The 23,583-nt window shown below is 46.6% G+C and overlaps 2 protein-coding genes across 3 annotated transcripts in view; one reads left to right on the forward strand and one right to left on the reverse strand.

Annotated features, from left to right (window-relative positions):
* Positions 1-962: 962 nt before the first annotated feature.
* TUBB6 (tubulin beta 6 class V) lies at positions 963-18,981 on the forward strand. The gene is made up of 5 exons (XM_039463526.2): positions 963-1,262; positions 1,449-1,536; positions 1,875-1,983; positions 4,292-4,402; positions 17,467-18,981. Exons 2-5 carry the CDS (start codon positions 1,480-1,482, stop codon positions 18,528-18,530), a joined length of 1,341 nt encoding a protein of 446 aa, XP_039319460.1. The 5' UTR covers positions 963-1,262; positions 1,449-1,479; the 3' UTR covers positions 18,531-18,981.
* Positions 18,982-21,641: 2,660 nt separating this feature from the next.
* Positions 21,642-23,583, reverse strand: part of AFG3L2 (AFG3 like matrix AAA peptidase subunit 2) — a 52,168-nt gene continuing 50,226 nt past the window's right edge. For both annotated transcript variants that reach the window (XM_003924912.4, XM_074383784.1), the window contains exon 17: positions 21,642-22,485. In XM_003924912.4, the coding sequence (XP_003924961.3) occupies positions 22,267-22,485 (219 nt within the window). In that variant the 3' untranslated portion in view covers positions 21,642-22,266. The remainder of the gene's footprint in view (positions 22,486-23,583) is intronic.

Genomic DNA, 23,583 nt, shown 5'->3' on the forward strand with positions numbered 1-23,583 from the left:
GATGGGTTAAGCTAGCATTCGCTGGAGTCAGTAATTAAGCAATGGAAGCAAACAGCCTAAATAGGGGTGTTTGAGGACTCAGAAGAAGATGGCTGGTAATCTCAGGCTCAAACTTTGAAAGGGGAGCTCAGGGGCTGGGCTGTGCCCTTCTCATCACAGCCACACGCCTGTGTAGAGAGGTGTGGGGACCCACAAGGAGGCCGAGGAGCAGCACCAGGGTGAAGAGAGCACTGGGAAGGACCCAAAGGTTAAAAAAAAAAAAAAAAAAAAAAAAAAAAAATCCTCCATTTGGAAACATTTGCAAAACTCCAGAAGAAAAACTTTTAAAAGTTCTCCACTCCCAAATACAAACATGCACACACAATTAGGATTTTCCCAAACTTTTCATCTATCTAAAAAGAAACTGCCAGTGCAAATTACAGAACATCGCCTCTTCCTCCCGTGGGGCGTTTCCACAGGCCTGGAAGGGGACGCAGAGGGTACCCCGGAGGTCCCAGCCTGAAGCGTTCAAGCGAGGAAACTCCCGTAAAAGCCCTGATGCACGCACATTCTGACTGCATAGGCCAGAAAATCCCGCACTTTGCAGGCTGAAAGGCTCTTGGGGGTCCCCTAGGACAACTTCTTCAGTTAACAGCGGAGTCCGCTGAAGCGCAGAGCTAACAGAAAACAGGCAGAATTAAAATCCAAGTCACCCGGCCCGGCATCGGCGGTCATTCCCTTCCACCACACAAAACTGGTCAGGAAGAGGGACTCTTGTGCGACCTCCCAGATCGAAGCGCATTTCTTCGCTAATGCGCGAGGGGGAGGCTGCGTAGACCCGACGCAGGAGGGTGTTCATTTTCGGATCCAGCCCTGTAGTCACTTCAGCTACACCCTGTTTCAAAGAGGTGGGGGTAGTCAGGGCGGAAGGGCCCCCTGTGTCTCCGGAGACGGAAACAGCAGGACTGGGAGGCCCTAAGTACGTGTGCCCGGGGTGCGGCTGGAGGGGAGAGGTCAGAGACCCCGAAAAGCTGCACCGCCGCGCTCCACGGCCGCCTCTCCGCTAGGCTGGACTCAGCACGGGCGGCTACAGGACTCCGGGGAGCGGCGCTGAGACCTCGCGGGCCACGTCGGCTCCGCCGCCCCGACGCCCTGGCCAGACTCGCGTCTCCCTCGGGCAGGGCACCGCGAGGGGCAGCAAAACGGTGGTGTGGGCAGGCGCCGCGGTCCTTCTTGTCTCCTCCCCGTCCGCCCCGGGATCGTCCTTTTCCGCCCGGCTCCAGGCAAGGGTCCCCCGACTGGCGCGCCCGCGAGTCCTCCCTCGGCTGCTGCTGGCCAGGCAGCGGCGTCGAACGGGGGCGGTGGGGCGGGGCTCGCGGCCATTGGCGGGCGGCGGGACGGGGGCGGGGGCGTGGAGGGTCGGTCCCCAGGCGCTGGGGGCCGGCCGCAGTCGCTGCCTTCATCCACAGAGCCAGTGCCCAGCGCAGAGCCGCGCCCGCGATGAGGGAGATCGTGCACATCCAGGCGGGCCAGTGCGGGAACCAGATCGGCACTAAGGTGGGCCGGGCGCGGCGCCGGGTTTCCCCGCGGGTGGGCGGCTGGCGGGCCCCGGGTCTCCTGGCGCGACCCCCTGCCGGGGCGCGCACCCTCTCCACCGCCCTGGGTCCTCCGAGCCGGATGCGAACCCGCGCGGGCCGCAGGGAGGGAGCGCTCAGGGCGTGGCCGGCCGGGGACCCTGTACCCCTCGCTCCCCACCCCCACCCCAGCTAGGAGCGGCCGCCGGCGGCTCAGGCGCGCCTGGAATTCGGCGGCCCGGGAGCCCGGGGTGGGCGCGGGTGGGGACGCCCCGGGCTCCGGGTTCTAAGCGTCTGTTTCCCCGCCTTGCCCTACCCAAGTTTTGGGAAGTGATCAGCGATGAGCACGGTATCGACCCGGCCGGAGGCTACGTGGGAGACTCAGCGCTGCAACTGGAGAGAATCAACGTCTACTACAATGAGTCATCGTGTGAGTAGCGCGGCCGCCGCGCCCTGCCGGGCCGGGACCCGCGTGGACGCTCGGGCGCCGCCTTCGCGGGCGGCGAGTTTGCTTCGGGAAAAGTTCTACCGGGATGTAGCAGGATGCCTGGCCACTCCCTTCGCTCCTCCGGGGCGGGAAATCCGCTGTCAGTTTTTTCAAACAGCTGGATTCGGCCTATCCCGAGGTCTGAGCGCTTGAACGGGACCACCCGTTAGTGATCTGAAATCAACGCAGCAGTTCCCGCCCAGCCTTCGCTGTCTAGCTGGGCGCGGTGGCTCACGCTGTAATCCCAAAGTCCTGGGAGGCCGGGACGGGAGGATCATTCGGGCTCAGAAGTTCGAGATCAGCCTGGGCAGCATAGGAGACCCTCCCCCGCCCCCCGCCCCGCCGCCACCGCCACCTCTACAACAATTTTTAAATTAGCCGGGCTTGGTGGCGCGCACCTGTAGTCCCAGTTACTGGGAGCTTGAGCCCAGGAGGTCGAGGCTGCAGTGAGCTGTGATCGTGCCACTGCACTCCAGCCTGGGTGATAGAGAGAGACCTTGTTAGAATAAATCAGAGCGTTTTTTTGAGAAAAATAAAGCTTTTTTTTTTTTCCAGTTTAAAATGTATTTCTTACTGGGGATTCTTGGCTAAAAGTTTGAAAAACGCTGTCTTAAGTGACTTTTCTGGTCCCTTGCAGACCTCCCTGGAAGTTGAAACTGCAGGAATTTGGTAAACTAGTGGAATTTGGTAAAATTTCCAGGCTGTGGTTTATCTAAGTTTAGAAATAATATCATTCCTGTCCTGAATATCTACATATATATATATATATATATATATATATGTATGTATATGGACTACACTTATACATTAATTCAATAATTTTTATTATAAAAGCAGTGCATGTCCTTCACAAAACAACAAAAAACGAAAACAGAACACGCAGAAAGTGACAGGTGCTACCCTTGCACACACATGCGATATCTCCCGGGGGATATACTTTTGGTTTATTGGAGGCTCCACGTTGGAGACACTTTCTGCTTGTCCACACGAGAGCTGGGAAGTGCAGTATGCTTGAATCACTGGGTTTTATTCATTTAAGCAACAATGACAAAGGCTGGGAACATCAAGTAATGGAAGACGTAATTTCTAGAGGACATTAAGGACAATTCCAGTATACACTGCACTTCCTCATCCCTCGGCCCAGCTTGGATACATTCATTTTCTTTTTTTCTTTTCTTTTTTTTTTTTTTTTTTTTTAGTAGAGACAGAGTTTTGCTATGTTGGCCAGGCTGGTCTTGAACTCCTGGTCTCAGTTGATCCACCTGCCTCAGCCTCCCAAAGTGCTGGGATTACAGGCATGAGCCACTGCACCCAGCCTGGTACATTCGTTTTTGATCTGGGCGTGTGCGCTGCAGGACAGGAGTTGACTAGTAGGTCCTATTTGGAATCATATTAACCTTGTCCTCACTGGGAACAAGTTCTGGCTCAATTGGCATGAAAATGACGCAGAAGAACACTCTGACTCAAAACGAGAATGACTCTGGGGAAACAGAGCCAGTGGAGTGCTCCCCATAACAAGGTGCTCAGATTGCACATGGGCACAGATAGGTATATGCATGGGGGAGGTGTCACAAAGCAGAGAATTTCATCCAAACCTGGCAATTTGCTGTAATAAATAGTTTATTTCATGGTGCTAAAATCATAAAACTTCATAACAGGAAAGAGGTGTCAGGGTGAGCTGGAAAATACAGTAGGCAGGAAGTTAGTGGACTTGATTTCTCTTCTTGCTTCTTCCTGGAACTTCCTCTGCCAGATCATGCCTGGGCTGGTTCTTCATTCCACTGTTAAGGTTCTGGGATTTTTTTTAATAAGAGACAGGGTATCACTCTGTAGCCCCAGGCTGGAGGGCAGTTGCACAGCTATGGCTCACTGCAGTCTTGACCTCCTGGGTTCAGGTGATCCTCCCACCTCAGCTTCCAGAGTAGCTGGGACTAGAGGTGCACACCACCACACTTCACTAACTTTTTTTCCTTTTTTTCCAGAAATAGGGCTTTGCTCTGTTGCCCAGACTGATCTTGAACTCCTGGGCTCAAGCAATCTGCCCACCTCAGCTTCCCAAAATGCCGAGATTACAGGCTTGAACCACTGTGCCCAGCCAATTCTGTGATTCTAAGAAAGTTCCTTTACCCTGTCTGAAAAGAACCTGGTTGATCCATCCCAAGCAGCTATAACTGATGGAACTTGAAAGGGGAAAGTCCATTATTTTAGATATCTGAAAGTAACTCTTGTGGGTGGCTCTTTTCCCCTCTAGCTCAGAAGTATGTGCCCAGGGCCGCCCTGGTGGACTTAGAGCCAGGCACCATGGACAGCGTGCGCTCCGGGCCTTTCGGGCAGCTTTTCCGGCCTGACAACTTCATCTTCGGTACGTTCCATCTTTCTCACTTTCTTCTTTTAAAAAAAAAAAAAAAAAAAAAAATCAGTTTATATGCCAAGTTTAAAGCATCACGTATCATACAAAAAACTGTGAATGAAAATCAACGGTCCCCAACCCCACCCCTCCCACCCCCAGCTGGGTTCATCACAAGGAACAGTTTTTTTTAAATCTTGACTTTTTTGGTAGGAAGCGACCTCTGTATCTCTAAATGAAATTCTTCTACTGATAGTTCTTGATTAAAAAGCAAAAACCAAGAAACAATTTTAGACATCAGTTTTTTTCTCCCCATCATTATAAAGTTATTTTGCCTTTTGTTTTTGGTTCTTATATTGGTTTTATCAGAATTAGGTAAATCCTTTTTTCCTCACTTCTTCCACGTAAAAAACGGTGGTAAAATCTATCTTTCTGCAGACTTCTAAAGAAAATTATATAAAATTAAATGAAGTGCTACCATTAGTGTTATCAAGTAGAACCTACAAGATAAGTGGCAGATTTGGAAGTTTCCCATGTGGCTGTTTTAATGCTGGAGACCACATATCTATTTACGTTTTTGCAAAACAAAACAAAACAAAACCTCACCCAATCAAACGTATTTCCAATACCTGGGAAAGGCAATGTTTTCCAAGAAAATGTCAGAATTTGAAGGCTGATTCTAGCTTAAAGTCACTACAATGTAGGAATCAAATACATCATGAAAAATCTACATTCCAACACATGTCTCAAAAGGCACCAACCAGGAAGAGATAGTTTAATTGAGGGTAACAGACTATCCCATTATCTAAACCATTCCAGAGAAAAAACGATGGAAAACTTCCAACATTTCCAATGAGGCTAGGTAGCTTCTGCTAGAACATACAAGTGAAAGCTGTATATCAAACTCCCTTAAAAATATAGATGCAGAAATCCAAAATAAAATATTTAGAATATCAAATGCAGTTGTGTTTTAAAAAAATATTAATAGCGCGTTGTGACCAAGTAAGACTGAGAGGCAGATAGCGTAATGGTTAGGAGTCTGGCTGTGCTGCCATACTCCCTGGGTTTAAATCTTGGCCCTTCCACTCACTAGGTGGCCTTAGACTTATTTAACTTATTTGTGACTTAATTTCCTCATTGTGAGTGGGACTGTCTACCTCTAAGTGAGATGTAAGGATTAAATAAATACTCAGAATGTCTAGTACAAAATAAGTGTTTGATAAATATTAGCAACATCCCAGGAATGCAAGGATGGTTCAACATTAAGAAGTCTGCTAATAGATTAAAGACAGTATTTTAATAGATGCCCCAAAAAGTGTTTTTATTTTTTCTGACTCCCAGCAGGAAACAATTTTTCTTCTTTTTGACAGAGTCTCACTCTGTCTCCAGGCTGGAGTGCAGTGGCACAATCTCAGCTCACTTCTGCCTCCAGGGTTCAAGCAATTCTCCTGCCTCAGCCTCCCAAGTAGCTAGGTCTACAGGTGTGTGCCACTACACCTGGCTAATTTTTGAATTTTTAATACAGATGGGTTTTCACCATGTTGGCTAGGATGGTCTCAATCTCTTGACCTTGTGATGCACCTTACTCGGCCTCCCAAAGTACTAGGATTACAGGCGTGAGCCACTACCCCAGGCCAGGAAACATTTTTTTTTTTTTTTTTTAAAAGATAAAGTTTTGGATGTGTTCCTGATTTGCAGAGGACAAAAAATTTGTAAGTTGGAAGTAGAAAGAAACTTCCTTTATTTACAGATTATCTACCAGAAACCCATGGCAACATTATACTGCCCGGGAAACATTAGAAGTGTTCCCAGCAGAATTAGGTATAAGAAACAAATGTCCATTTTCTCTATAATTATTCCATGTTCTGAAGGCTTTAGCCAGTGCACAAAAGCCAGAGAAGGAAAAGATGCAAATCATGTAAAGGAAAAGACAAAATTGTTATTTGTAGGTGAAATTATTCTCTTGGAGTTTCCAGATAGGCTGTCAGCTGAAAAATGACTAGAACTTACAAGACTTCAGTAAGGCAGCCAGACACAAGATAAATATGGTCAGAAATTCATAGTTTTGCTATCAGGCGACCAATCCTTCTGATTAGCCTGGAACTGGGAGGAGGTGTTCCCCAGGACTTTGAGTGCTATAACTGTCAGGGTCCCAGGCAAACTGGAACAGAAGAATCGCCTTAAAAGCAATAATCAGTTATAAGATACATTGGGGAATACATCCTTTTCACAATTGTAATAAAAGCTAGAAATACCTGGGGACAAAATTTCCTGGTGACTAGAGGTGAGAGGCAGTTAAAACAAAATATTTTTTCGCCCACCAGATTAGCCAGTATTTTAGAAGCCGCTAAGAGCTAGTGTTGGTGAAAGTGTTTGGGAAATAACAGCTGTTCAGAGAACTACTTTTAATAGAGTGAGCAAATCAGTAATTTTCATCCAAGAGTTCCAGTTCAAGGAATCTGTTCTGCAGAAATGCTCACACACAGAGGTTCAGATTGGCCTCCAGAAGAGCTGAATCCATTTGCACGCCCACATTGGGTGTCTGAGAGCCCCTCTTGCCCTTACCACCGCCACATGGTGTGTCATCTTTCAATTTGGAAGGACTGCTCTGTGAGCACTGTAGTGGACCTGACTTGGATAACATTAATGCTCTGTATTGTGAGGAAGGAAAAAGGACGACCCCATTTTATACAGATCAGCACTGAATAACTCACTTACTCAGTAAGTATGGACTCAGCAGCCACAGTTTCTTTCTGGACCACATTCCCAGGTCACAGAGTTAACATAGCCAGGAAGGCAGAGCACCAGGAGAGGGAAACTGAGCAGCTGACCCTAGCTCTGCCCGTTGGTGGCAACAGTTCCCTTCTCTGAGTGTCTTCACTTTACAGTCTGAAATGAAGGACCCCCCACACATCTTGGTGTCATAGACCCAGGTAAGAATCTGGAGGAAGAAATGGCCCTATCACCCCACCTCCTTGTAAAATTCTGCCCAGTCGTTTCTCATTGAGGTTCAGTGGATTTTTGGTAAGAATCTGAGTGGACTGCTAAGATATCTTGAGTCAGAATTAGGATGCTTGAGTCTGCCGTAGTCTCAGCAAGCTTTACCAGACACAATTCATGTATTTCCAACCAATTCACCTTTTAGAAATCACACCTCTTCTTAGACAGGCAATGTGTGCACACTGTACGCAGCTGGAAAAGGCCACACAGTGAAAGCCCGCCTCCCTCGCCGCCCGCCTCCCTCGCCGCCTGCCTCCCCCTGCAGCAGTGCGTCCTGTGACATGGAGACATTTCAAGCACATCTGTAAATTTTATAGATAAAGAAGATCTTAAAGTTTTACTTAAGTAAAATATATACCTTCTTCAAAGAAGGATATGAAACAGCAGTAAAAGACAGGCATAAATGTAGCAGTTTACAGCACAGAGTCAACTGTGAGCTCAGCTGTGGCTGAGAATTAATTTTAGCTCTGAGTTTCTGGCAACTAAATCCAGAAAAGGAAGCACAGCAGGTGACACAGCTGACATTGTCTCATAACTGGGAATATATCCTTTTAACATATTTAAAAGGGAGATCTCCCTGCCATCCTGAACGATTTGTATTTATTTATTTCTGATTTTTACTTTGCTTTGCTTCTTAAAAAGTTTAAAGGTAGAGTTAAAAAAAAAAAAAAGTCCGAGCCGGGCGCGGTGGCTCAAGCCTGTAATCCCAGCACTTTGGGAGGCTGAGGCGGGTGGATCACGAGGTCAAGAGATCGAGACCATCCTGGTCAACATGGTGAAACCCCGTCTCTACTAAAGATACAAAAAAATTAGCTGGGCATGGTAGCATGTGCCTGTAATCCCAGCCACTCAGGAGGCTGAGGCAGGAGAATTGCTTGAACCCAGGAAGCGGAGGTTGCGGTGAGCCGAGATCGCGCCATTGCACTCCAGCCTGGGTAACAAGAGTGAAACTCCGTCTCGAAAAAAAAAAAAAAAGTCCATATGCTTTTCATGTTAGTATAATTATTGTTCGCACCGAGGGATTTTTTTCACTTTTGTTTCTTTCTATTTACTGACTTTCATTAGGTGTAATCACGGTGTCATTTATATCTTTTTCCGTTGAACATTATATTATAAACTGTTTCATATTACTGTTTAGTTTCTAAAATACACAATTTTTAATAGCTCCATAATGTGCAATTAATTCTTTATGTAACTTTATAATGGCCAATAATCAGGAAGCTGTTTCTTTCCAACTTTTTGCTCTTTTTTTTTGAGATGGAGTTTTGCTCTGGCTACCCAGGCTGAGTTCAATGGCGTGATCTCGGCTCACTGTACCCTCTGCCTCCTGGGTTCCAGTAATTCTCCTGCCTCAGCCTTCTGAGTAGCTGAGATTTCAGGAATGTGCCACCGTGCCTGGCTAATTTTGTATTTTTAGTAGAACAGGGTTTCTCCATGTTGGGTCAGGCTGGTCTCAAACTCCCAACTTCAGGTGATCTGTGTGCCTTAGCCTCCCAAAGTGCTGGGATTACAGGCATGAGCCACCACACCTGGTCAACTTTTGCTCATAAAAGGAATATTGAGGCCAGGTGCAGTGACTCCTGCCTGTAATCTCAGCACTTTGGGAGGACAAGGCGGGCAGATCATGAGGTCAAGAGATTGAGACCATCCTGGCCAACATGGTGAAAATCCGTCTGTACTAAAAATACAAAAATTAGCTGGGCATGGTAGCGCATGCCTGAAGTCCCAGCTACTTAGGAGACTGAGGCAGGAGAAGTGTTTGAATCCGTGAGGCGGAGGTTGCAGTGAGCAAAGATCGTGCCATTGCATTCCAGCCTGGCAATAGAGCAAGACTCCGTCTCAAAACAAACAAACAAAAAAAGGAATATGGAACATCTTCTTAAATTGGTATGTTCCTGACTTTGATTTCAGAATAGATTCTCAAAAAGCAAAATTACTAGGTCAAAGAGTGAGGAGATATAAGCCCTTTGGACACACCTCCGATTGGATTAATGCCACCAGCAGTGTCTGAGAGCACAGTTTTTGCTGCACTTTTGCCTGAAATTAAACGTTTCAAAGAAATGTAGCAACTGAATGCTTATTTTGTGAGAGACTCAGGGCTTTATAAAAAATGTAAGAACTGCTCTGAATTTGGCCTTCTATGCTGACATAAATTGTCATTGTGAAAAAGAGAAACCTGCACACATATCACACCAGGACCCACACATAGAGGAGCTGGAAGACAGGACATTAAAATGCATCTCAGTGCTTGCTGCACTGTTCCCAGGGGAAGGGTGGCTAGCTGAAACTCACACCACACCCATTTCTGCTTTTTGAGAGAAAATAGCAAAAAAAAAGTATCCAGTTCTACATGGTTTAGTGTGCTCACACTCAGACTTGTTACACAGGGCTTCATGTACCGGTGGTCAGTTTTAGTTCTTAAATGGGTGGTAGGTGTGTAGAGATTCATGATATTATTTTTCATATGCTTTTGCATGCCTTAACTGTCAAAAGAAAGATGTCAGTTGTCTAAAAGGTGTGGTCATGGAAAAGGCAGCTTTCATGGAGAAGGTTTACAGCAGGGCGTGGCTGTCTGGCCCAAGCCCAATCTGCCCATCTTGGCAGCAACTGAAGGAGCCACCCAGTCTGGATCGGCAGCTTGAGGTGGCCTTACCCACCAGCTGTCAGCACAGTGCAGCCGGGACCTGGCCAGGTCTTAGAGAGAGTCAAAGCCACGAACTGACCTTTATGAAACGAGTGCATCACAGACTGAAGTGGTGAGAAGCTGGTTTCTCATAGCCCCACTTCAGCGGTTCTGCAGGTGTTCTTTGTTTTATTTGAATCTAACATTTGGGAGAGAGTAAGTTCTGTCTAGCTGTTGATAATTGGGATCACAAAGATTAAAACAAATTATGACAGACCTATGGTGCTCATTTAGTTATCTAATTGTCCCTGTAAGCTTTCAAAAATGTTAGAAATGACCTTTGGTGCTTAAAAGCTTTCCCAAAATTGCTTCTTGTATCTTTGCTTCATCTGACATGCAACCCCATTTTTGATTCAGAATGTTTTAAGTTTTCAACAGGTTGTTCTGACATGCTGTGCCTTTAATTGGAATTTTACCAAGTTGACACTATTTTTAGTTAAGAATTGTGAATTGTTTAAATGAATATGCTTGTTTTGTTAAGGTAACATATTTGTCAGGCCGGACACGGTGGCTCATGCCTATAATCCCACCACTTGGGGAGGCCAAGGCAGGCGGATCATGAGGTCAGGAGTTCAAGACCAGCCTGACCAACATGGCAAAACCCCATCCCTACTTAAAATACAAAAAATTAGCTGGGCCTGGTGGCATTCGCCTATAATCCCAGCTACTCAGGTGGCTGAGGCAGGAGAATGGCTTGAACCTGGGAGGCGGAGGTTGCAGTGAGCCGTGATAGTGCCACTACACTCAAGCCTGGGTGACAGTGAGACTCCGTCTCAAAAAATACATATAATAATAATATATTTGTTATGGAGAACAGAGAAATATCCAGAATGTATAAACATTCTATATTGTTTAGCTAAACAGTTTTTAAGTTGTTCTCCAATAAAAGAGGCAGGATTGTCTGTGAACTGGAGATGATCCATCCTCACTGGCTTTATACAATATTGTTTTAGTTAGAGTTGGTAAATTACAATAAACCAGTGTCATTCCATTTTCAAATAGAGTTTGAAATGATTTAGGAAACACAAACTTACATTAGTAGTGTATTCTTTTAAAAGTGAAAGTTACCTGTAATCCCAACACTTTGGGATGCCCAGATGGGCAGATCACCTGAGATCAGGAGTTCAAGACCACCCTGGCCAACATGGTGAAACCCTGTCTCTACTAAAAACACAAAACATAGCTGGGCATGATGGCAGGCACCTGTAATCCTCAGCCTCTTGAGTAACTGGGATTACAGGTGCATGCCACCATGGCCAGCTAATTTTTGTATTTTTAGCAGAGACAGGATTTCACCATGTTAGCCAGGCTGGTCTCAAACTCCTGACCTGGTGGATCCACCTGCTTTGGCCTCCCAAAGTGCTGGAATTATAGGCATGAGTCACTGTTCCCAGCCCAACGAATACATTTTTTGAATAAAATAAGCATATTCATTTAAACAGTTCCCAATTCTTAACTAAAAATAGTGTCAACTTGTTAAAATTCCAATTAAATCCCAGCTCAGGAGGCTGAGGCAGGAGAATCGCTGGAACCTGAGAGGCGGAGTTGCAGTGAGCCAAGATTGAGCCACTGTACTCCAGCCTGAGTGACAGAGCAAGACCCTGTCAAAAATAAATAAATAAATAAATAAATAAAAATAAAAAGGGAAGAAAAGAAAGCTTCCCAGTTGGGCACAGTGGCTCATGCCTGTAATCCCAACACTTTGGGAGGCTGAGACAAGTGGATCACTTGAGTGCAGGAGTTTGAGGCCAGCCTGGCAACATAGTAAGACCCCCTATGTACAAAAAACATTTTTTTAATTAGCTAGGTGTGGTGGTATGCACCTGGGGTCCCAGCTATTCAGGAGGCTGAGGTGGGAGGATCACTTGAGCTGGGAGGTTGAGGCTGCAGTGAGCCGTGTTTACACCACTACACTCCAGCCTGGGCGACAGAGCAAGACCCTGTCTCAAAAAAATTAAAACTTTTCCTTAACGAATTGCTGGTTGTATAGCAGGAGTGCCTATTCGATTGTTGGAAAGTTTTGTGGGAAAAGAATGAAGCAGCCGAAAGTTAAACATTCTTCCAGTCTCTTTCTACATTTCTAACTTTTTCTTCCAGATTCAGGGCTAGAAGAGGGGGCAGGGAATGCACAGACCCTTGACACTTACTCCATCACCCAGTGTGAGCTCAAAACCAGAGGGGGAACTCTGAGAAAACCCTGGGGACCTGTTGCAGCCCCACTGGCAAAGCTTAGAGTTGGCAGCCTCCTGCTAACTGTCTGGCGTCACTGACTAACATCACATCGTATCAGTACAGAAGACGTTCAGCTCATGACTCCCAAATATTTAACTGGAACATCTGTTGCTATGAGACAGTGGCATATTGTGAAAATATTTTTCACGATTCACCAGCTTCCTACTTTCTTCAAGAGCACAGAAAACTTCATGGCTAATCATACTGTAAATACTGAGGAAGCTGGGTAAATGGTGTGAGCTGCAGAGGCCGTCAAGTTTAGCATCTCCGTCTACTCACAGCTAGCTCAAGTCTGATTGGGGTTCTATGTTTGCCAAAAACCACCTACTATTTTCAGTTGTTGGTTTCTGATATTTTAATGAATTAGGTCCTCGGCTATTTTGACAGTTGCCCTGGGTCTTTCCTTTGTACAATGTGACAGTTCTAGCCCCGAGCGTGGACCAGCCCCGAGCCTCTTCCTCCCAATGCCTGCATTGTAGTCTTGCCAGGTGCTGCCTGCTGGGCTGGGTGGGGAAGGCGTGGGGAGAAGTTGGTGGGGTCTTAGGAAGGACAGTGATTATTTTCTCGTCTGCTAAGAGAAGGCAGTCAGCTAGGTTTCACTGTGCAACACAGATGGGCAGGAAGAAAGAGAATCCTTGTTCATAAGAGAACAGTCACATTCTAGATGCTGTCTAGGGCTGTGAACAACACGAGGAGACGCCATCCGAGAGGGCTGAAGTGGCCGGGCCACGGATGTGCTGCCAGCACACAGCAGGCATCTGCCTAGCTGGCCCCTCTGCAGAGCCACAAGGCCTGTCCTGCCAGTGGCATTGGACTGCCAAATGGGGCAAAGACAACAGACGAGAAAGGCTAAGCTGACCTCTCAGTGGGGCTGAAACGGCTATCTGGGGTGGCTGGTACTGCAGACCAGTGCAAAGGCCCGTGTAGTCAGTTTCAGCTGGCCGGTTCTGCTCGCTGGAAACTTCAGTATTTCATATTTAAATGTGTGGTTTTGTTTGTTTGAGATGCGATCTCACCCTGTCACCCAGGCTGGAGTGCAGTGGTACGATCATAGCTCACTGCAGCCTCAAACTCCTGGGCTCAAGCAGTCCTCCCACTTCACCCTCTTGTGCTGGAATTACAGGTGTGAGCTACCATAGCTGGCCTTAACGAAAAGAAACAAAACAAACAAAAAAAAGAATGTTTAATGTTTTCATGTCAAAGTTAAAGCAAACTGCTTGTACACCCTTTTTTCAAACAGTACACATAGATTGTGTATACAGTGCAGAAAGGGAAAGCCCTCATCCCTTCTACTGGTGGCCCCTGAGGTTTTATTCCATAGGGAGATAACTGAGTATGTAGACGGTTGGGCTGTGTCCTGCTGGCTGTTTTTTTGTTGTTGTTGTTGTTTTCTTTTTGAGACAGAGTTTCGCTCTTGTTGCCCAGGCTGGAGTGCAATGGCATGGTCTCGGCTCACTGCAACCTCTGCTTCCCGGGTTCAAGCAATTCTCCTGCCTCAGCCTCCCAAGTAGATGGGATTGCAGACACCTGCCATCATGCCCACCTAATTTTTTTGTATTTTTAGTAGAGATGGGGTTTCCTCACGTTGGCCAAGATGGTCTCGAATTCCTGACCTCAAGTGATCTACTCACCTCAGCCTCCAAATGCGCTGGGATTACAGGCGTGAGCCACCTCGCCTGCCCTGCGGACTTTTTTCTGTGTCCACATGCACTTGGGTGAGCACACGCAGAGCTGATTTTGTTTGGGGAACATGGGATCCTGCCACCCATTTGCAGCTTTTTGAAAAGTTCATTAATTTATCTCAGACATCCTCCATAACAATCACAGTGCCAACCATTGTATGTGCCATCATTTAGTAATTTTCCACTTACTGACATTTTAAAATTTGTCATGAAAGAAGAGCTGGGCTCAGGGGTTCACACCTGCAATCCCAGTACTTTCGGAGGCTAGGACAGGATGATCACTTGAGTTCAAAAGTTTAAGACAAGCACGGGCAACATAGGGAGACCCTCTCTACACACAAAAAAGTGGTTTTTTAATTGTCCCAGCTACTCAGAAGGCTGAAGCAGGAGGCTCCCTTGAGCCCAGGAGTTGGGGGCTGCAGTAGCTATGATGGCACCACTGCACTCCAGCGTGGGTAACTGTGGAAGACCCCATCTCTAAAATAATGATAATAATAAATTCCTCTTTTACACTTTAATCTTCTCTTATCATAAAATACATGTTTTAGTTAAAATGTCATAAGCAGTATATAAAGCTGGAACTGAACTCCCTTAGAACCCCATCCTCAGAGACAACCTGTGCTTTCTTAAATTGTAAATGTTTTAATAAAGTAATGTTTATTCATTTTGCTAGCTAGCTAGATAAAATATTTCCATGCTACAGGGCTTAAAAGGAACAAAAGGGTATACAGTGAAAAGTTGATCTCCTTCCTACCCCAAACTAATGTTAAGATTCTTGTATGTGCTTTCAGATATGTTCAGGCAGACACATATATTCATACACACACAATGTAGCCAACTGTATCCACTGTTCAGTACCTTAGTGTCCCTCCCTGGCTCCCCAGCAACATATTTTGAAAATCTTTACATTTCACAACTATGGTCACTTCATTCTTGTTGATGGCTGATGGGGTTTTGCCATGTTGCCTAGGCTTGAAAATAATTTTTGATAATAGCTCACTATTTGATTTTTGGCATGTAATTCTAAAGACAATCAAAGAACTGAATGACGCTGTAGAACATAATTCATTCCCATTTACCTGTATCTGTGGACAAGATTTCTCATCTATGTAAAAATTAAGAGGAATAGAATTGATGCCAAGCCTTTGCCCATTTTGGCAGTATTTAATATTCACCCTTGGATAAATGAACTAATAGGAAAAAATATATTTAGATAACATTAGTTAACACTTTGTAATCACAGAAAATTTAAAAGAATCAGCTTCAACTGATTGGAATTCTTTCTTTCTTTCTTTCTTTTTTTTTTTTTTTTTTTGAGACAAGAGTTTCTCTTGTCCTCCAGGCCCGAGTGCAATGGCACAATCTCAGCTCACTGCAAACTCCACCTTCCGGTTTCAAGTGATTCTCCTGCCTCAGCCTCCCAAGTAGCTGGGATTACAGGCACCCACCACCGCACCCAGCTCATTTTTATCTTTTTAGCAGACACGGGATTTCACCATGTTGGCCAGGCTGGTCTCAAACTCCTAACCTTGTGATCTGCCCGCCTTGGCCTCCCAAAGTGCTGGGATTACAGGGGTGGGCCACCCAGCCTTCTGATTTTTAAATATATTCTATCAATACATTTAACAGAAAGATAGGAGTTCTTTAAGGTGATTATACTGTTCTCAGAAATTATATTATTTGCAACTATTTGATTTATGAAAAAATAGATGTTAACTTTAAAATGAATGAGAAGTATCCAGCATCTAGTTTTTTCAGATGTTCATTAGCCAGGTGTAGTGGTACGTTCCTGTAGTCCCTGCTACTCAAGAGGCTGAAGTGGGAGAATCACTTAAGCCTAGAAGTTCAAGGCTGCAGTGAGTTAGGATGGTGACAGTGTATGATAGCCTGGGTGACAGAGTGAGACCTTGTCTCTAAATATATAAATACAAATGTTCACAGTAGTATGTGAAAGCCGTTGCACTGTGTGAAACTTGCAGTGCCCAGAAAAGCAAAAATGAAAATTACTTCCTCCCACTCCTCTTTAAGTGTATCTGTTCATACGTACACACAGAACTGTATAATCTTTACAGATGGGAAAAAATGCTTTTGCTAGTGAAATTTTCAATTTTCAAATGAGATAAAATGAAAAACAGGATTTTAAATTTAAGAGCCAATCTTTCAGCTTCAAATTTTTTCTAGGCAAAGTAAGGTATACATAAGCTTGTCTGGCAAAAATGCACCATTATGCAGAAAACAGACTAGGTCTTCAAAAATGCACAATTATACAGAAAACGGACTAGGTCTTTTATTTTATTTTATTTTTTGAGACAGAGTCTTGCTCTGTTGCCCATGCTGGAGTGCAATGGCATAATCTTGGCTCACTGCAACCTCTGCCTCCAGGGTTCAAGCGATTCTCCTGCCTCAGCCTCCCATGTAGCTGGGATTACAAGTGTGTGCCACCACGCCCAGCTAATTATTGTATTTCTAGTAGAGACGGAGTTTCGCCACGTTGCTCAGGCTAGTCTCGAACTCCTGACCTGGTGATCTGCCTGCCTCAGCCTCCCAAAGTGCTGGGAATACAGGCGTGAGCCACCATGCCCAGCCACTAGGTCTCTTTTTAGTTACTTGAAATCTGGATAGAATACAGAAATCTTTCAGGCATATTAAACTCCTTTTCTCAACTGGCCTGGAAACAATTTGAGGGCAGGAATTAATCCTGTGCTTACTATTCAATTATAGGTACAGAATGAATAGTTCTGCAAACATTTTGCAACAGCAGTTCTGGATGATGAATGAGGGGCTCCACTAACATGAAAAAGTGTCAATTTTGCAAAGAAAATACTTATGCATAGTACAAAATTCAGAAAGCCCAAAGGAGAGAAGGTCTTTTTTTTTTTTGAGATGGAGTCTCACTCTTGTTGCTCAGGCTGGAGTTCAGTGGCACAATCTTGGCTCACTGCAACCTCCACCTCCCAGGTTCAAGCAATTCTTCTGCTTTAGCCTCCCAAGTAGCTGGGACTACAGGCACCTGCCACCACGCCCGGCTAATTTTTGTATTTTCAGTAGAGATGGGGTTTCCCCATGTTGCCCAGGCTGGTCTCTAACTCCTGACCTCGGGTGATCTACTGCCTCCGCCTTCTCAAGTGCTGTAATTACAGGCATGAGCCACCGTACCTGGCCCGTTAAGTTTTGTAATGTATACCTTTTGTTCCCTTTGAATTCTACCGTGTGCGAGAATTACCTATTTAACGTGGAACAACCAGGCCAAAATGCATACACATCTTTAAATTGATTAGTAGCTACTTTGACTTGCCTAAAAACGTGCCAGTGCATCTGCTCAGCAGCGCGTTGGTGGGTGCCTGTTTTCCCGGCCCGTCCCTTTGCCTAACAGTACATCATGGAATCTTCAGGCTCTCCTTGTCGGTGACCATTTAACAAGCATGGTGATGGCACAGCCCCTTCCTGTTTAAACGGCAGGGGACTCTCTTGTTCTGTTGCAGGCCAGACGGGCGCAGGGAACAACTGGGCGAAGGGGCACTACACGGAGGGCGCGGAGCTGGTGGACGCGGTGCTGGATGTGGTGCGGAAGGAATGCGAGCACTGCGACTGTCTGCAGGGCTTCCAGCTCACGCACTCACTGGGCGGCGGCACGGGCTCGGGCATGGGCACTTTGCTCATCAGCAAGATTCGCGAGGAGTTCCCGGACCGCATCATGAACACCTTCAGCGTCATGCCCTCGCCCAAGGTGTCGGACACGGTGGTGGAGCCCTACAATGCCACGCTGTCGGTGCACCAGCTGGTGGAGAATACCGATGAGACCTACTGCATCGACAACGAGGCGCTCTACGACATCTGCTTCCGCACCCTCAAGCTGACCACGCCTACCTACGGGGACCTCAACCACCTAGTGTCGGCCACCATGAGCGGGGTCACCACCTCGCTGCGCTTCCCGGGCCAGCTCAACGCCGACCTGCGCAAGCTGGCAGTGAACATGGTGCCCTTCCCACGCCTGCACTTCTTCATGCCCGGCTTTGCTCCGCTCACCAGCCGCGGCAGCCAGCAGTACCGGGCCCTGACCGTGCCCGAGCTCACCCAGCAGATGTTCGATGCCAGGAACATGATGGCCGCCTGCGACCCCCGCCATGGCCGCTACCTGACCGTGGCCACCGTGTTCCGCGGCCCCATGTCCATGAAGGAGGTGGACGAGCAGATGCTGGCCATCCAGAGTAAGAATAGCAGCTACTTCGTGGAGTGGATCCCCAACAACGTAAAGGTGGCCGTGTGCGACATCCCGCCCCGCGGCCTGAAGATGGCCTCAACGTTCATCGGCAACAGCACGGCCATCCAGGAGCTGTTCAAGCGCATCTCCGAGCAGTTCTCAGCCATGTTCCGGCGAAAGGCCTTCCTGCACTGGTTCACAGGCGAGGGCATGGACGAGATGGAGTTCACCGAGGCCGAGAGCAACATGAACGACCTGGTGTCCGAGTACCAGCAGTACCAGGATGCCACCATCAACGATGGGGAGGAAGCTTTTGAGGATGAAGAAGAGGAGATGGATGGATAGGTGGAATAGAGGAGCTGCCCCAGCTCAGATCCTACAATAGGCAAGTTCCTTCTTGAACCCTGGTGCCTTCTACCCCATGGTCCTGAATGGTGCACTAGCCTAGGTGTGTTCATGTTGGTCCCTCACAAATGCAGCCAAGTCACGTAATCAGTCATCTGGAACAAAGACAATACTTTTAAAACAGCAGAGAATTGTGGGTTCTACCCAGTCAGAAGATAACACTATGGAGACTTTCTACTAGAGGACTTGAAAGAGAACTGAGGGGTCACAAAATAAACTTCACCTTTCATTAAGTGTTCAAGCATGTCTGAGAATTAGCAGGGGAGTTAGAAACAGTCATTTTCATCCTTTGCGATGAAGCCTGAAGCTGTGCCGTGTTGCCTTATTTGAATATGCAGTATGGGACTTTGAAATAATTGATTCATAATAAAATACTAAATGTGTGTCTTTATCTCTCTAGCCATGTGCATACATAAGTTACTGTGTATGATTACAATGGCTGCTTGGGTCACTGGGCTCCCTGCGGTGAACTCCTCCCGCCTCCAGTTTACTAAAACAACAGAGCAAACAGATCTTCTTTAAATGGAGGCTTTCAGGGGGCAGCCAAAACTCTGCATAGCTGAAAAGCAATCCAGCACAAACAAAAGCCCCTCTTCCCATCCGCAGCCACCTTTTAGACTCCCATAGAATCTTGCATTTTCCCAAGTCGGGTCCTGCGCTAGGGTTCCCTAACCTAGCCAAAGGAGCCACCTGAAAGGACTTTGGGCCTCCAGACAAAGCCAGGGGTGCTGGGCAGGAGCTGGGACACCAGCAGCCAGACCTGTGTAGAAGGGATGGACCCTTTTCTGCTGTGACCCATCACATTTGATGGCTTCTACCACTGGCCATGTCTTTGGAGTTTCCAAAGACAAACGACGGGGCACAGGCAGCAGCTTCATTAGTGCCTGGTTCAGACCCCACTGTTCACAGCATTTCTGCTTTACTTCTTCCTGCCTTCTTGAAGCTGTAAACATGGGACTTACTCCAGCCACAAGAAGGAGCATAGCATGTCATCACCAGTTGGAAGCATCATGTGCCAGTCATGTGCCCTCCTGCTCTGCCTCCCAAGGAGGCAGGCCCCCAATCCTTCCTATCCACCTATCTGGGTCCCTAGGTGACCATCCTGGGCAGAACCCACTGTGACCTGTGTTGGACAGGCAATGAGAGACAGACAAAGCTTTGTCATTTGGGGACAGTGAGGGTCAGGGTTCCCCACAGCACAACCACAGTGCCCTCATTCTGTGATCCCAGGCCTTATGTTCACTAGCTGTATTTATTTTGTGTTAAGCCCCAGCATCGGGCAGATGGAAAGTTCATCACTAAACAGCAGCGTGGCTTGAGGTGATCACAGATCTTTTTGCATAAATCTGAACTGAGACTACAGTAAAAATAAATCTTACCAGCTCACTACCCACATCTGTCCTAGAAACATGCTCCGTGTGACCGTGGAGAGGAAAAGATCTATGCGTGAGCAGTCCCCACGTGGCGGTGGCACAGGTAGCCACTGTTCCTCCTAGCACAGAGGGCCACTTGCACAGGCTGAGCAGCAGCTCTAGGCCACACTGGCGGCTATCCAGGGCCTGGAGCTTAAGGTGGCTCACACTTCACCAGAAACACAGGTGATGTAGGTACTGTCCGACTTTGTCACTTTTTTTTTTTTTTTTGAGACGGAGTCTCACTGTGTCACCCAGGCTCACTGCAACCTCCATCTCCTGGGTTCAAGCAGTTCTGCCTCAGCCTCCCAAGTAGCTGGAATTACAGGTGCCCACCACCATGCCTGGCTAATTTTTGTATTTTTAGTAAAGACAGTTTCACCGTGTTGGCCAGGCTGGTCTCGAACTTCTGACCTCAGGTGATTCATCCACCTTGGCCTCCCAAAGTGCTGGGATTACAGGCGTGAGCCACCGCACCTGGCCTCTGTCTTTGTCACTCTTACTACATCAAGCCTGACTCACAGTGGGCGACACTCTCATACCCCAGGAGGCCTCACAGCCAACGCCTGTGAGAGGGCAGCCCACACTTGCTCCATGCCTTGCAATGGTAGGGTAAGGGGTAAGAGCATCTCCTAATCGTCTACTGCCTGTGTGGTAAAAAGCACACCCAACACCCTCATGACTGTGTGAGCCTCAGCCTGGAAACAATGCTTCACTCAGCACCTCTCGAAAATGCTCTATGAGGAAAGAAGGTGGCCAGTGTAACATGCTGGGAGGCCACCGAGACTGGCAGGTGCAGAGGTCAAGCTGGGGGTGGCCATTCTGCTAGCATGCTGAGCCTGTGGAGTCCAAACAGCTGCTTCCACAGCCTGCCAGAGGACAGGTGGACACCTCAGGCTGCTGGGAAGTGGCCACAGATGGAGCATGTGTGGCCTGGGGCCATGGCAGGGATGCCACTAGGTTGTGTTAATTCTAAAGTCCTTGTTCCCACATCAACACCACACAAGGCAAGCTGGAGCAATGTTAAGAATCTACTAAAAATGTAAATAGTTAAAAATGCCACTGTCTCCTCCATGTACAAATAACATTTGATTCAAGACTTAGCAGATTTTCCTCATGCCATCTTTTTCTAGGAATTTTGATATAGGTTTGCAACACTGCAGACTCCCTTTTCTGGAAGCACATACACCAGTAACTCCCTTCTAGTAGAGAATAGGAGGAGCTTACCATTCAGACCACTCTTGAGATGTCCCCAGAGATCCAGGGCCCAGGGGATTCCAGCTCAGTTCCACTGTCCCTTCTCTCAAATCCAGGTGACAGCTCAGGTCAGCCTGTCAAGCTACAGTTATATGTTAACTTCTAGACCCAGGAGGTGTGGTCAACATCTGGACATGACTGGCCTCTTGAGGACCTGCACTGGGGTGGTTATCATGGATTCAGGCTCAGGACCCATGTACCTTATATTCACAGCTCAGTGCATCTTACAGGACATACAACTCTAGAAGGTTCTAGTCTCCTGTGGGAGCTGATGAGAACCAGCAAGATTGAGATTTTGAAGGATTCCCATCTAAAAAGCAAGAATATTTAATTTTTTGTCATTATGTTTTCTAAAAGTATCCAGAGCATAAATAGGGACCCATTGTGTGTTCAGGAAAAAAAGTAGTGTTGACATTTTATTTTTGATGTAAAGAAGCCATATTTACATAATACATTCATATTTTTAAATATGTTACAGCTCTCTGTAGAAAACCATCACATTAAGACAGCAACAAGTGATCTGGATTCAATCTTTAAAATAGCAAATCAAATTAAAATGTTCTTATCAGGACTCCAGTTTAATTTCACAGCCCATGTGCACAGGGGAACCAAGGAGAAACAGGAATGAACAGTGGGCGACAAAGAGAAAGCATCCCTTCCCACATGCCAAGAGCCCAACACAACGATCCCTGCCACAGGGTCAGCTGGCCCCACTTGGTGCCACAGGGTCCAGCCTGGCTGCTCTGGGCTCAATCTTTCCAGCCCATCCGGGAGCCCAACGAGGCTGTGGGACAGTATGCATCTCCTTCAAGGCCTCTGGAAGTCACCTGCCACCCACTGTGACCTCCGAGGCTGAAAGGACTAAGGACTCCTCTCTCCATCATTTCAGCTGGGCCAGTGGCTGGCTAAAATCAGCGCAGTATTCCCATTCTTCTGAAACCCAGAGCTGAAATAATGCACCAGTTGAAACCACAGTGGACAGACTGAGATGGCCTCCATCTGGGCATCTAGTTGGCAACTTTCTCACCCGGGGGCTCCTCTTTCTCCTTTTCCCGCTCCTTGTTCCAGTCCTTAAGGCCTTCTGGAAGCGAGGTGTCCTCATCCAAGCTGCCAGTGCCTTCCACAAATTCTTCATAGGTAGATTTTTCTGCAAATGGTCTGGGGCCCAAAAGTTCAACCATATCATTCTTATCTAATACTTCTTTTTCTAACAACAGAAGAGCAACCTGAAAAATGAACAATTTTCCATTAAATAGTTACTCAGCAAAATCTATTCAGAAATATTAATTTTTTATTTACAGGTGACCCCATTCCAAAAAAGGATTTAAGACCAATGAAAAAGATGTCTCATACATAAGGCTGCATAGTTTTAGAGTAAGATTTGCAACATATCAAAGCAACCAATGTCCATCTGTAAAGGACATATTTCCATAATAGACAAATTTCCATACATCTGCACAATGAACGTTGACCATCTGTAATAAAGGAGGAAGCTGTATGTTCTATATACGTCTCAGAGATACACCACATCAATTAAAAAACAAGATGTTCAGTGCACACAGCATCTTCTGTTTGCTTTTCTGAAGTGGTAGGAATGTATTTTTTTATGTGTGTTAATGCAGAATAGGCAGGAGCCATTAGCCTAGGGCTTTTTCTGCACCCAGAACCCAACCATACAAAAGGAAACTGGAGCTTAACCTAGAGGCATTCCTTGTAACTAATTTCAAATTAAGCTTCCACCAATCATAAACAGCCAACCAGCCAACTGGTGGCAGAACTTGGGACCACGCATTGGACCACCCAGATAAGGCAAATGCCCAGCAGCAGCCAATCAAGCAGTCATGCACTGTTAACAACCTTTCAGTCGATGACCAGCCACAGGCAGAAAACGGTGGTCCCGTAAGATAATAATGCCTTATTTTTACTGTACCTTTTCTATGTTTAGATGTGTCTAGATACCACTGCGTTACAATGGCCTGAAGCATTAAGTAGAGTCACATGCAAGCAGGTTTGCAGCCTAGGAGCAATGGGCCATATTACACAGCCTAGGTGTAGTGTACTCTGATGCCTGCATGATGACAAACTCAACCAACAGCCAACTCCTCAGACCGTATCCCCATCATTAAGCAAATGGTGACTGCAGTTTATTTTGCTTCCATGCTCAGCTTACGAAAGCTTGCCGCTCATGCTGTCGGAGCAGAGCTCTGAACTTCTGATTCTGAGGGCTGCCCAATTCCTAAACTGTTCTTTATGCAAATAAACTTGTTAAATTTATTTTGTCTAAAGTTTCTTTTAAACAGTACATAAAAAATATCTGGCCAGGC

This window comes from Saimiri boliviensis, chromosome 13 (genome assembly GCF_048565385.1).
Source record: "Saimiri boliviensis isolate mSaiBol1 chromosome 13, mSaiBol1.pri, whole genome shotgun sequence".
Lineage (NCBI taxonomy): Eukaryota > Metazoa > Chordata > Mammalia > Primates > Cebidae > Saimiri > Saimiri boliviensis.